This window comes from Vanellus vanellus (genome assembly GCF_965231255.1).
Source record: "Vanellus vanellus genome assembly, contig: HAP1_SCAFFOLD_2262, whole genome shotgun sequence".
In the NCBI taxonomy this organism is placed as follows: domain Eukaryota; kingdom Metazoa; phylum Chordata; class Aves; order Charadriiformes; family Charadriidae; genus Vanellus; species Vanellus vanellus.
The window spans coordinates 1-13,389 of NW_028127420.1; the positions used below are offsets into that span (position 1 = coordinate 1).

Consider the following 13,389-nt stretch of genomic DNA (forward strand, 5'->3'; position numbering starts at 1 on the left):
CAAAAAACCAACCAAACCCCCCAAAAAAAACGCGCGCGCGGGAGGGGCGCCACGTTGCGGTGTGGCCGCGCCCACTTTTGGGGGGTGGGGGGGGAGGGGGGGGAGCTATAGGGTCCCGATGGGGGGGGGGGGGAGGAGTGTTCTATAGGGGAGGGGCCTATGGAACCCGGAAGGGCCTTATAGGAAGGGGGGGGGAGGGGCGGGGGGGGGACCCTATGGAACCCGGAAGAGCCCCTATAGGAATTTTGGGGGGGTATAGAACGCAGAAGAGCCCCTATAGGAACTGGGGGGGGTATAGGATGCGGAAGAGCCCCTATAGCAGCTGGAGGGGCCCTATAGGAAGTGGGGGGGACCCTATAGAACCCGAAGGAGCCCCTATAGGAACTGAAGGGGGGTATAGGACGCGGAAGAGCCCCTATAGGATTGGGGGGGGTATAGGACCCAGAAGAGCCCCTACAGCAGCTGGAGGGGCCCTATAGGAAGTGGGGGGGACCCTATGGAACCCAGAAGAGGCCCTATAGGAACTGAAGGGGGGTATAGGACGCGGAAGAGCCCCTATAGGATTGGGGGGGGTATAGGACCCAGAAGAGCCCCTACAGCAGCTGGAGGGGCCCTATAGGAAGTGGGGGGGACCCTATGGAACCCGGAAGAGGCCCTATAGGAACTGGGGGGGGGGGTATAGGACGCAGAAGAGCCCCTATAGGATTGGGGGGGGTATAGAATGCAGAAGAGCCCCTATAGCAGCTGGAGGAGCCCTATAGGGAGTGGGGGGGACCCTATGGAACCCGGAAGAGCCCCTATAGGAATTTTGGGGGGGGTATAAGATGCGGAAGAGCCCCTATAGGAAGTGGGGGGGACCCTATGGAACCCAGAAGAGGCCCTATAGGAACTGGGGGGGGTATAGGACGCAGAAGAGCCCCTATAGGAACTGGGGGGGGTATAGAATGCAGAAGAGCCCCTACAGCAGCTGGAGGAGCCCTATAGGGAGTTGGGGGGACCCTATGGAACCCGGAAAAGCCCCTATAGGAATTTGGGGGGGGAGTATAAGATGCAGAAGAGCCCCTATAGGAGCTGGAGGAGCCCTATAGGAAGTGGGGGGGACCCTATGGAACCCGGAAGAGCCCTATATGAACACGGGGGACCCTATAGAACCCGGAAGAGCCCCTGTAGGAACTGGGGGGGATATAGGACCCGAAAGAGCCCCTATAGGAAGTGTGGGGGGGACCCGAACCTACAGGATACAGAAGAGCCCCTATAGGGACAGGGAGGTGGGGGGCTATAGAACCCGGAAGAGCCCCTATAGCAGCTGGAGAACCCCTATAGGAACTGGGGGGGGACCCTATAGGACACGCAAGAGCCACTATAGGACGGGGGGGGACCCTATGGACCCCAGGGGAGACCCTACAGCACCTGCAGGACCCTTATAGGAACTGGGGGGGGACCCTATAGAGCCCACAAGAGGCCTATAGCAACACAGGGGACCCTGTAGCACCTATGGGGGGGGTCTATCGAGCACCAGGGAGCCCCTATAGCACCTGGAAGAGCCCCTATAGCACTCTGAAGAGCCCCTCGAGGGGGCTCCTATAGCACCTGAGGGGCCTATAGGGTGCGGGGGGGGGGGGGGGGGGCTATAGGATCCCAGGGGCCCCTATAGCGTATAAGGGAGCCCTTATAACAGAGACCGACCCTATATCATCTGAGGGAGCCCTATATGGTCCCTGGGGGGCCCTATAGCACCTGGGGGGGGGGGGTATAGTGTCTCAGGGAGGCCCTATAGTGCCTGGAGAGGTCCTATAGGGTCCAAGGGGGCTCCTATAGCGCCTAGGGGGGCCCTATAGCACCTGGTGGAACCCTATAGGGTTCTGTGGGGCACCTATAGCACCTGGAGGAGCCCTATAGAGTCCAAGGGGGCTCCTATAGCACCGGGGGGGCTATAGTGTCCCAGGGGGACCCTATAGCACCTGGGGGGGCTCCTATAGCACCGGGTGGAACCCTATAGCATTCCGTGGGGCACCTATAGTGCCTGGCAGAGCCCTATAGGGTTCCAGGGGGCACTTATAGCACCTGGGGGGGGGGTTATAGTGTCCCAGGGGGGCCCTATAGGGTCCAGGGGCTCCTATAGCACTGGGGGGGGGAAGGCCTATAGTGACCCGGGGGTCCCTATAGAACCTGGAGGAGCCTATAGGGTCCAAGGGGGCTCCTATGGCACCTATGGGGGGGCATCGTGTCCCAGGGGGGCCCTATAGCACCTGGCAGAGCCCTATAGGGTTCCAGGGGGCTCCTATAGCACTGGGGGGAGTCCTATAGTGTCCCGGGGGGGGGCTATAGCATCAGGCAGAGTCCTATAGCGTTCCATGGGGCACCTATAGCACCTGGAGGAGCCCTATAGGGTCTGGGGAGGCTCCTATAGCACTGGGGGGGCCTATAGTGTCTTGGAGGAGCCCTATAGCACCTGGGGGGGGCTCCTATAGGGTCTGGGGGGGCTCCTATAGCACTGGGGGGGAGTCCTATAGTGTCCTGTGGGGGCCCTATAGCACCTGGAGCCCTATAGGGTCCTGGGGGCCCCTATAGCACCGGGGGGAGGGGGAGCCCTATAGTGTCCTGGAGGAGCCCTATAGCACCTGGGGGGGGGGCTCCTATAGGCTCCGGGTGGCACCTATAGCACCGGGGGGGAGCCCTATAGTGTCCTGTGGGGGCCCTATAGCACCGGGGGGGCACCTATAGCCCTGGGCGGAGCCCTATAGGGTCCCAGGGGGCACCTATAGCACTTGGGGGGGGTGTGTGTCCCCGCCCCCCCCTATAGTTCCCGGGAGGTCCCTATAGACACCCCACCCCCCCCCCGCCAGCCCTGGGGTCCTATAGGTACCTCCCCCCCCCCCCCATAGGATCCCCCCCCACCTATAGGACCCCCCCCCATATGACACCCCCCCCCCCTTTATAGGACCCTCCACCCCCTATAGAACACCCCCCCTATAGGACCGCCCCCACCCCCTATAGGACCCCCCACCCCTATAGGACCCCCCCCGCCCCCTATAGCCCCTCCCCCACAGGTAGGCGTGGCTTCGGGCACGTCCAGTTTATTGGGGGGGTCACGGGGGTCAAAGGTCATACGGAGGGGGGAGGGGGCTCGTTAAGGGCGTTAATGAGGGGCGGCCCCCGGGGGGGGGCAATAAATAACTATGGGGGGCGGGGCCTGTTTGGAGGGGTGGGGCCTCCTGGGGGGTGCCCAATGGCTGGTGGGCGGAGCTTAGGGTGTGGGGGTGGAGCTTGGGGGGCGGAGCCTCTGCCACAGGGGGCGGTGGCTATGCAGAGGCGGGTGGAGACAGCCGGAGTGGGTGGGATCAGCGGGGTGGGCGGGGCCTATAATGTGGTGGGCGGAGCCGAGAGCACCCAGTGGGTGGTGCCCAGGCAGAGGTGGGTGGAGACAGCCGCAGTGGGTGGAGCCTAGGCCACACTGGGCGGAGCTTAGGCCGAGGTGGGCGGAGCCTGCCGCAGTGGGGAGAGATGAGACCACAGTGGGTGTGGCCTAGGTGGAGGGGGCGGAGTCTCGACCACAGTGGGCGTGTCCTAGGCCACGGTGGGCGGGGCCTCTTGCTGCTGGGCGGAGCCACCGGGGGCGTGCCCATGTGTTGGTGGGCGGAGCCCCAGCAGGGCCCTCACTGGGTGGACCCTATAGTGGGCGTGGCCAGCAAGTGAGGGGCGTGTCCAATGCCGGCTGGGCGTGGCTTAGCACCCGGTGGGCGTGTCCAGAGACCGGGTGGGCGGAGCCTCATCCTGCCCAGCAGGGGAAGGGGGCGGGCGGATCCCCAAGTGGGCGGAGCCAAGGAGGCATTGGGTGTGTCCAGGAGGCGGTGGGCGGAGTCAGGAGGCGATGGGCGTGTCCGGGCAGCAGTGGGCGGAGCTCGGGGTGGGGGTCACTTGACGCGGATCTCGGCGTATTCGGGGGGTTCCTCGGGGGGACCCCGCCCCGCTTTGGGGGGAGGGGCCGGTTCCGGGGGGGCTCCCGGCCCCTCCCCCACCCCCAGCGCCCACCCCCGCAGCCAGCGGGCCTGGGGACAGCGGGGGAGGGGGGGCACCGTCACCCCCGTGACCCCCCCCGTGTCCCATCCCCCCCCCCAATGTCCCCTCTGTGACCCCCACAATGTCCCCCCACGTCCCCATATTCCCCCCTGTCCCCCATCTCCCCATGTCCCCACGTGTCCCCCCATGTCCCTCCTGTCCCCAACTGTCCCCCACGTCCCCCCCATCTCCCCCCCTCCCCCCACATCCCCTCATCTCCTGAATGTCCCCCAATGTCCCCCCATGTCCCCAATTGTCCCCCATTTCCTTCATGTCCCCCAATATGTCCCCAATATCCCAATGTCCCCCAATGTCCCCAATTGTCCCCCAATGTCCCCATATCCTCCCTCGTCCCCCCATGTCCCCATGTCCCCGTCCCCAATTGTCCCCCAATGTCCCCATGTCCCCAATGTCCCCCAATGTCCCCAATTGTCCCCCAATGTCCCCCCATGTCCCCGTCCTCCATGTCCCCCTGTCCCCAATTGTCCCCCAATGTCCCCAATATCCCCATGTCCCCATATCCCCCAATGTCCCCAATTGTCTCCCAATGTCCCCAATGTCCCCCCGTGTCCCCAATTATCCCCCCATGTCCCCAATTGTCCCCCAATGTCCCCCCCTGTCCCCAATTGTCCCCCAATGTCCCCAATATCCCCATGTCCCCCCGTCCCATGTCCCCAATTGTCCCCCAATGTCCCCCATGTCCCCCCGTGTCCCCCCCCCCCCCCCCCACCTGCAGGGGGCGCCCTTCGGGGAGGGGCTCTCCCCCCCGCCCGGGTGGGGGCGGTCCCGGGGTCACCTCGGGGCTTCCCGCCGCCTTCCTGCGGGGGTCAAAGGTCAGCAGCCACGCCCTGACCGCTGACCCCCCCCCCTCCTGGCCCCGCCCACCCCACCCCCACCCACCCGGAGGGGGCGTGGCCAATCCCCGGGGCGGGCGTGGCAGTGTGGGTGTGGTTTAAATGGAGTGTGGTCTTTTCCCCCGGAGGGGGCGTGGCCTCGCCTTAGGGGGCGTGGCCTCTGGCTGGGAGTGCCCTCCAGAGGGTGTGGTCTAAAACTGGGTGTGGTCTTAGCAGGGGGCGTGGCCACCCTACCAGGTGTGGCCTCCCCAATGGGCGTGGCCTCCCCAATGGGCGTGGCCTCTCCCTGGTGGTGTTGCCTCCCCGGGAAGGGGGGGGGCGTGGCTTCCACAGGGGCGTGGCCTGACAGAGGGGGCGTGGCCTCTCCGGGAAGGGGCGTGGCCTCTCCCCGTCTTCCCATGGGGTGGGGGTGGGGTTGGGCGCGTTCCCTTCCCATATAGGGGCCTCCCCCGCCCCTCCCCCTCGCCCCGCCCCGTGGGTGTGGCCCCCCCGTGGGCGTGGCCCCCCATGCCGCGGGTGGGCGGGGCCAGCCCGGGGGCGTGTCTCACTTGCGACGGCTCTGGCTGAGGTAGCAGACGAGGGCGATGACGATGGCGAAGGCCACCACGGCCCCAACTGGCCCCACTTTGGCCCAAACCAGTCCCGCTGGGGGGGGGGGGGGGTGGGGTGGGGGGAAGACACAACAAAGAGGGGTCAGGGGGGGCAATAACCCCCCCCCCGGGGGGGGCAATAAATCTCCTCCAAGAGGGCAAAACCCCTCCCCCCCCCCCCGTGGGAACCCAGCCTGGGAAATTCCCACGCTCATTTTTTGAGGGGGTAAATCCCACTGGGGGGGGGGGGGGGGGGAGGGGGGCAAATCACCCCGCAAGGGGGGGTAAATAGCACCCTGGGGGTGTCAAATACCCCCCCACCCCCGCCCCATGGGGGGGCGGGGAATAACGGGGGGGGGGGGGGGGGGCAATTATAACCCCGCCATGGGGCGTGGGAATTGCTGGTGGGAATTTCCCAGGGCCCCCCAAGAGGGGTCGGGGGGGGATTTAGAGGGGTAAATAACCCGGGGGGGGGGTGGGGGGGGGCAAATAAGCCCCGTGGGGGGTAAATACCATCCCGGGAGGGGGTAAATACCCACGGGGGGGGGGGGGGGGGGGGGAATAAAATGGGGAGGGGGGATTATAACCCCTCCCATGGGGGGTGATGGGGCGTGGGAAAATTGTGGTAGGAATTCCCACGCCCCACCGCCGTCCCCAGGGGGTGACACTGTGTGACGGTGACACCTCTATGGGTGACACGGTGACAAGTGACGGTGACACCCGGATGGGTGACAAGGTGACTGGGCGGTTCCCGATGGGATTTGGGGTCGCCATGGGGTCACTGGGGTCACGGGAAAATCCTGGCAATAATTCCCACGCCCCACTGCTGTCCCCAGGGGGTGACACCGGGTGACGGTGACACCCGTGTGGGTGACACGGTGACAAGTGATGGTGACACCCGGATGGGTGACAAGGTGACGGGCGGTTCCCAATGGGATTTGGGGTCATTCCACCCCCTACGGGGTCACGGGAAAATCGTGGCCATAATTCCCACGCCCCACCGCCGTCCCCAGGGGGTGACACCGGGTGACGGTGACACCTCTATGGGTGACACGGTGACAAGTGACGGTGACACCCGGATGGGTGACAAGGTGACGGGCGCTTCCCGATGGGATTTGGGGTCGCCATGGGGTCACTGGGGTCACGGGAAAATCCTGGCAATAATTCCCACGCCCCACTGCTGTCCCCAGGGGGTGACACCGGGTGACGGTGACACCCGTGTGGGTGACACGGTGACAAGTGATGGTGACACCCGGATGGGTGACAAGGTGACGGGCGGTTCCCAATGGGATTTGGGGTCATTCCACCCCCTACGGGGTCACGGGAAAATCGTGGCCATAATTCCCACGCCCCACCGCCGTCCCCAGGGGGTGACACCGGGTGACGGTGACACCTCTATGGGTGACACGGTGACAAGTGACGGTGACACCCGGATGGGTGACAAGGTGACGGGCGCTTCCCGATGGGATTTGGGGTCGCCATGGGGTGACTGGGGGCACGGGAAAATCCTGGCAATAATTCCCACGCCCCACCGCCGTCCCCAGGGGGTGACACCGGGTGACGGTGACAAGCGCCGGTGACACGGCGGGTGACGGCGGTGACTTACCGGGATGATGGAATCGTAACTGTTGCCGGACGGTGCCGTGGGCGTTGTGGGCGGAGCAAAGGACGGCCAACCGGGGGTCCAGCGTCCCCCGAAGCGTGAGGATGCCGGTGACGGTGACGACCCCCCCCGTCCCCTGTCCCGGGGTGGTGACGGTGTAGTCGCGGTGTCCCTCGGTGACGGTGACGTTGCGGGACGGTAGGTCAAAGGTGACGGCGGGTTCGGGGACGGCGGAAGCCGAACAGACGCAACGGGCCCCCTCCCCCCCCGGGGTGCAGCGGGATTCGGGGAGGAGGATGGGGGGAACTGGGGGGGGGGGGGGACACGGGGACAGGGGGGTGTCACCGAGGGGACGTCACCGAGGGGACACCCCGAAATGGCACCGGGGAACCCCGAGAACACAACCGGGACCCCAAAACCAAAGGCGGGAGCCCAAGAACACCCCCCCCCCCGAGACCCCAATACTCCCCTAAACCCCCAAATACCCCCATTGGACCCCACAAATACCCCCTTAAGGACCCCAATACCCCCCTCAGACCCCCCAATACCCCCCTTAGACCCCCCGATACCCCCCTTAGACACCCCAATATCCCCCCTTAGACCCCCCGATACCCCCCTTAGACCCCCCAATACCCCCCTTAGACACCCCAATATCCCCCCTTAGACCCCCCGATACCCCCCTTAGACCCCCCAATACCCCCCTTACGGACCCCAATACCCCCCTTAAGGACCCCAATACCCCCCTTAGACCCCCCAATACCCCCCTTACGGACCCCAATACCCCCCTTAGACACCCCAATACCCCCCTTAGACCCCCCGATACCCCCCTTAGACCCCCCGATACCTCCCTTAGACCCCCTTAGACCCCTCAATACCCCCCTTAAACCTCCCAATACCCCCCTTAGACCCCCCAATACCCCCCTTAGACCCCCCAATACCCCCCTTACGGACCCCAATACCCCCCTTAGACCTCCCAATACCCCCCTTACGGACCCCAATACCCCCCTTAGACCCCCCAATACCCCCCTTACGGACCCCAATACCCCCCTTAGACACCCCAATACCCCCCTTAGACACCCCAATACCCCCTTAAACCTCCCAATACCCCCCTTAGACACCCCAATACCCCCTTAGACCCCCCCAATACCCCCCTTACGGACCCCAATACCCCCCTTAGACCCCCCAATACCCCCCTTAAGGACCCCAATACCACCCTTAGACACCCCAATGCCCCCCTTAGACCCCCCAATACCCCCCTTAAACCCCCCAATACCCCCCTTAGACACCCCAATACCCCCCTTAGACCCCCCAAACACCCTCTAATGACCCCATCCCCCCAACCCCCCAAAACCACTGACACTCGACGGTGAGGTTGAAGGGGAGGCTGCTGTCCCCGTGCTGGTTCTCGGCCCGGCAGAGGTACTCGCCGGCGTCCTCGGGGCGGGCGGCCGCCAAGGTCATGGTCACCCGCTGCTCGTAGACGGCGGTGGCCACCACCCGCCGTCCCCGCGTCACCGTCAGGATGGGGGGCGGGTGGCTGGCGGCCCCGCAGGTCACCGTCACCGGGTCCCCCGCCACCACCCAGAGGGTGCCGTTGAGGACGGGGGAACGGGGGGCGTCTGGAAAAGATTGGGGTGGGGGGTGGGGGGAAAGGGGGGTGAGGGGAGGGGGGGGTGACACCCCGTAGACACCCTCTGGATGGACCCTGGAGGGTCCCCAAGGGGGTGTCCCCTCCCCAAAAGGACCCAGGAGTGACCCCAAGGGGGGGGGGGACCCCAAAAAAGGGGACTCGGGAGTGACTCAAGAGGGGGGGAACCCCAATAAAGGGGACCCGGGAGTGACCCCAAGGGGGGGGGGACCCCAAAGAAGGGGACCCGGGAGTGACCCCAAGGGGGGGACCCCAAAGAAGGGGACCCAGGAGTGACCCCAAGGGGGGGGACCCCAAAAAAGGGGACCCAGGAGTGACTCAAGGGGGGGGAGACCCCAAAAAAGGGGACCCAGGAGTGACTCAAGGGGGGGGACCCCAAAAAAGGGGACCCAGGAGTGACTCAAGGGGGGGGAGACCCCAAAAAAGGGGACCCAGGAGTGACCCCAAGGGGGGGGGACCCCAAAAAAGGGGACCCGGGAGTGACCCCAAGGGGGGAGACCCCAAAAAAGGGGACCCAGGAGTGACCCCAAGGGGGGGGACACCCCAAAAAAGGGACCCGGGAGTGACCCCAAGGGGGGGGGACCCCAAAAAAGGGGACCCAGGAGTGACTCAAGAGGGGGAGGACACCCCAAAAAAGGGACCCGGGAGTGACTCAAGGGGGGGGGAGACCCCAAAAAAGGGACCCAGGGGGTTATCCAGGGGTGTCTCCTCCCCAAAAGGACCCAGGAGTGACCCCAAGGGGGGGGACCCCCCAAAAAAGGGGACCCAGGAGTGACTCAAGGGGGGGAGACCCCAAAAAAGGGGACCTATGAGTATCCCAATGGGGGGGGTCCCCAAAAAGGGACCCGGGGGGTCCCCAACAGGGGGGTCACCCCAAAAAGGGGATCTTTGAGTATCCCAATGGGGGGGTCCCCCCAAAAAGAGACCCGGGGGGGTGTGTCCCCCCCCCCCCCAAAAAAAGTGTCCCTATGAGTATCCCAATGGGGGGGTCCCCAAAAAGAGACCCGGGGGGGTCCCCAAGAGGGGGGGTCACCCCAAAAAGGGGACCTATGAGTATCCCAATGGGCGGGTCCCCAAAAGGGGGGGTCACCCCCAAAAAAGGGTCCCTATGAGTATCCCAATGGGGGGGGTCCCCAAAAAAGGGATCCAGAGGGGTCCCCAAAAGGGGGGGTCACCCCCAAAAAGGGGACCTATGAGTATCCCAATGGGGGGGGTCCCCAAAAGGGGGGGTCACCCCAAAAAAGGGGATCTTTGAGTATCCCAATGGGGGGGTCCCCAAAAAGAGACCCGGGGGGGTCCCCAAAAGGGGGGGTCACCCCCAAAAAGGGACCTATGAGTATCCCAATGGGGGGGGTCCCCAAAAAGAGACCCGGGGGGGGTCCCCAAAAGGGGGGGTCACCCCCAAAAAGGGGACCTATGAGTATCCCAATGGGGGGGGTCCCCAAAAGGGGGGGTCACCCCAAAAAAGGGTCCCTATGAGTATCCCAATGGAGTGGGTCCCCAAAAAGGGACCCGGGGGGGTCCCCAAGAGGGGGGGTCACCCCAAAAAAGGGGACCTATGAGTATCCCAATGGGGGGGGTCCCCAAAAGGGGGGGTCACCCCAAAAAAGGGTCCCTATGAGTATCCCAATGGGGGGGTCCCCAAAAAGGGACCCGGGGGGGTCCCCAAAAGGGGGGGTCACCCCCAAAAAGGGGACCTATGAGTATCCCAATGGGGGGGTCCCCAAAAAGGGACCCGGGGGGGGGGTCCCCAACAGGGGGGGTCACCCCAAAAAGTGTCCCTATGACTACCCCAACGGAGGGGGTGACCCACAGACGCCCCCGACGTGTGGGGGATGGTTAACTCAGGGATGCCCCAACCCAGAGGGGGGGGGGGGGTGGGTGGGGGGAGGGGGGGGGGGGGGTGTTAACCCTAGAAATGCCCCCTCCCCCCCCCCCCACAAAAATAAATAAAAGGTGCTCACAGGCCACGTGGAGCTGGAGGCTGCGGTTGTGGCGGCCGTGGCGGTTCTCGGCCACGCAGCTGTAGGCGCCGGCGTGGTGGGGGTCGGCCCGGGGTAAAACCAGTGGCAAACTGGTGGCTACTGGTTCCTCCAGTAAGAGGTGACCCCCCGGAACCAGGAGAGCAGAGGCGGGGGCCGCCCCTCGGCTTCGCACCCCAATTCCACCGGGGTTCCCTCCACCACCTCGCCGGGACCCGACACCTCCCGCACCCGCGGCTCATCTGGGGGGGGGGAAATGGGGGTTGGGGGGGGCACGGGGGGGGGCCACGGGGGGGTGGGGGGGGGTAAGGGGGGGTTGGGGGGCCCAGGGGTCTGGGGGGGGGTGGGGAATGGGGTTGGGGGGGAAATGGGGGTTGGGGGGGGCACGGGGGGGTGGGGGGCCCAGGGGTCTGGGGGGGGTGGGGAATGGGGGTTGGGGGGGAAATGGGGGTTGGGGGGGGCACGGGGGGGTGGGGGGGTCCCAGAGGTTTGGGGGGGGGCCGCGGGGGTCTGGGGGGGGAGATGTGTTTGGGGGGGTCACAGAGATTTTGGGGGGGGGCCCAGGGCTTTGGGGGGTCCCGGGGGTTTGGGGGGGGTGGAGATGAGTTTGGGGGGGTCCCAGAGATTTTGGGGGGGGGTCCCGGGGAGTCCCAGAGGTTTGGGGGGGGTAACAGGGCTTTGGGGGGTCCCGGGGGTTTGGGGGGGTCCCGGGCTTTGGGGGGTCACAGGGCTTTGGGGGGGTCCCAGAGGTTTGGGGGGGGGGAGATGGATTTGGGGGGGTCACAGGGCTTTGGGGGGGGTCCCACGGGTTTGGGGGGGTCCCGGGGGCTTTGGGGGGGTCCCGGGGCTTTGGGGGGGTCCCGGACTTTGGGGGGTCACAGGGCTTTGGGGGGTCCCAGAGGTTTGGGGGGGTCCCGGGGGTCTGGGGGGGAGATGGATTTGGGGGGTCCCGGGACTTTGGGGGGGTCCCAGAGGTTTGGGGGGGTCCCGGACTTTGGGGGGTCCCGGGGCTTTGGGGGTCCCAGAGGTTTGGGGGGGTCCCGGGCTTTGGGGGGGTCCCGGACTTTGGGGGGGTCACAGGGCTTTGGGGGTCCCGAGGTTTGGGGGGTCCCGGGGTCTGGGGGGAGATGGATTTGGGGGGGTCCCGGACTTTGGGGGGGTCCCAGAGGTTTGGGGGGGTCCCGGACTTTGGGGGGGTCACAGGGCTTTTGGGGGGTCCCAGAGGTTTGGGGGGGTCCCGGGGCTTTGGGGGGTCCCGGGCTTTGGGGGGTCCCGGGGCTTTGGGGGGAGTCCGGGGGTCTGGGGGGGGGGGAGATGGATTTGGGGGGTCCCGGACTTTGGGGGGGTCCCGGGGGCTTTGGGGGGGTCCCGGGGCTTTGGGGGGGGTCACAGGGCTTTGGGGGGGTCCCAGAGGTTTGGGGGGGGTCCGGATTTTGGGGGGGCCTCGGGGGGTCCCAGGTTTTTTTTTTTTTGGGGGGTGTGGGGTGTGTGTGTTTTCCCCCGGGATTTTGGGGCCCGGCCCCCTCCCCCCCCTCCCTCCCCCCCCGGACTCACACTGGACGTCGAGCGCGACGGCGGCGGCGAAGGCCATAGTGGTGTTGGGGAACGTCACGCGACAGCCCACGCGCCGCCCCCGTCCTCGCGGCGCGGCCGGAAGCGCAGGAGGGCCGCGAGGCTGCGCGTGCCCCCCCCGCCCCCCCCTTCCTCCTCCTCCTCCTCCTCCTCCTCCTCCATCTCCGTCTCCTCCTCCGCCTCCTCCGCCTCCGCCGCGGAGGGCCCCGGGAGGGGCGGGGGGGGGGGCGGGAGCCCCTCCCAGCGCAGGCGCGGGCGGAGGTGGGGGCAGTTGTCGGGGACGCGGCAGCGCAGTCGCAGCTCTCGGCCCGCCACGACCTCGGGGGGCACCTCCAGGACGGGCCCTTCTGCCGAACGGCCCATTGCGCGTGAGCGCCGCCGCGCGGCCCCGGGCGGGATCGGCGCTCGAATTGACTTACGCGAACGTAAAGCCGAATTCAACGCAAACGAGCTCTGAATCCTGCGCGGTTTGGGGTTGGGGGTCTCTACTGATTACTCTTTAGTCTTTGGTGAATTTGTTATCTTAAGTAACAATTTGTTAGTTGTTGGGTTTTTTAAATTTTTTTAACCTCTCATCCTGTTTTTCCAAATTTTTTTGAATTTTATTTTTCGATTTAAAAGCCATTCGTTTTTTAACTTCAAAGTTTCTTTCATTTTCTGGTTTTTTCTTTTTAATTTTGCAAAGATTTACTTATTTGTTCGTTTTCACTTTTTACTTTTTAGCGTTCTAATTTTTAATTTTACATTTTAAAATTTTTTTATTTTTTAATTTTTTACCTTTTTCAATTTTTTTAGTTTTAAATTTTTTTAATTTGTCTAATTTTTTCTAATTTTATTTTTCTAATTTTTCCTAATTTTATTTTTTCTAATTTTTTCTAATTCTATTTTTCTAATTTTTCTAATTTTATTTTTTCTAATTTTTTCTAATTTTATTTTTTCTAATTTTTTCCTAATTTTATTTTTTCTAATTTTTTCTAATTTTATTTTTTCTAATTTTTTCTAATTTTATTTTTTCTAATTTTTTCTAATTCTATTTTTTCTAATTTTTCCTAATTCTATTTTTTCTAATTTTTCTAATTCT

The 13,389-nt window shown here is 63.9% G+C and overlaps 1 protein-coding gene across 1 annotated transcript; it reads right to left on the reverse strand.

Moving 5' to 3' along the window:
• Nucleotides 1-3,067: 3,067 nt before the first annotated feature.
• LOC309685278 (Schwann cell myelin protein-like) lies at nt 3,068-13,026 on the reverse strand. Its single transcript, XM_082501066.1, has 7 exons — nt 12,554-13,026; nt 10,719-10,973; nt 8,465-8,725; nt 7,110-7,412; nt 5,462-5,558; nt 4,790-4,877; nt 3,068-4,049 (listed from the first exon to the last, which is right to left on the reverse strand). Exons 1-7 carry the CDS (start codon nt 12,669-12,671, stop codon nt 3,915-3,917), a joined length of 1,257 nt encoding a protein of 418 aa, XP_082357192.1. The 5' UTR covers nt 12,672-13,026; the 3' UTR covers nt 3,068-3,914.
• Between the last annotated feature and the right edge of the window lie 363 nt (nt 13,027-13,389).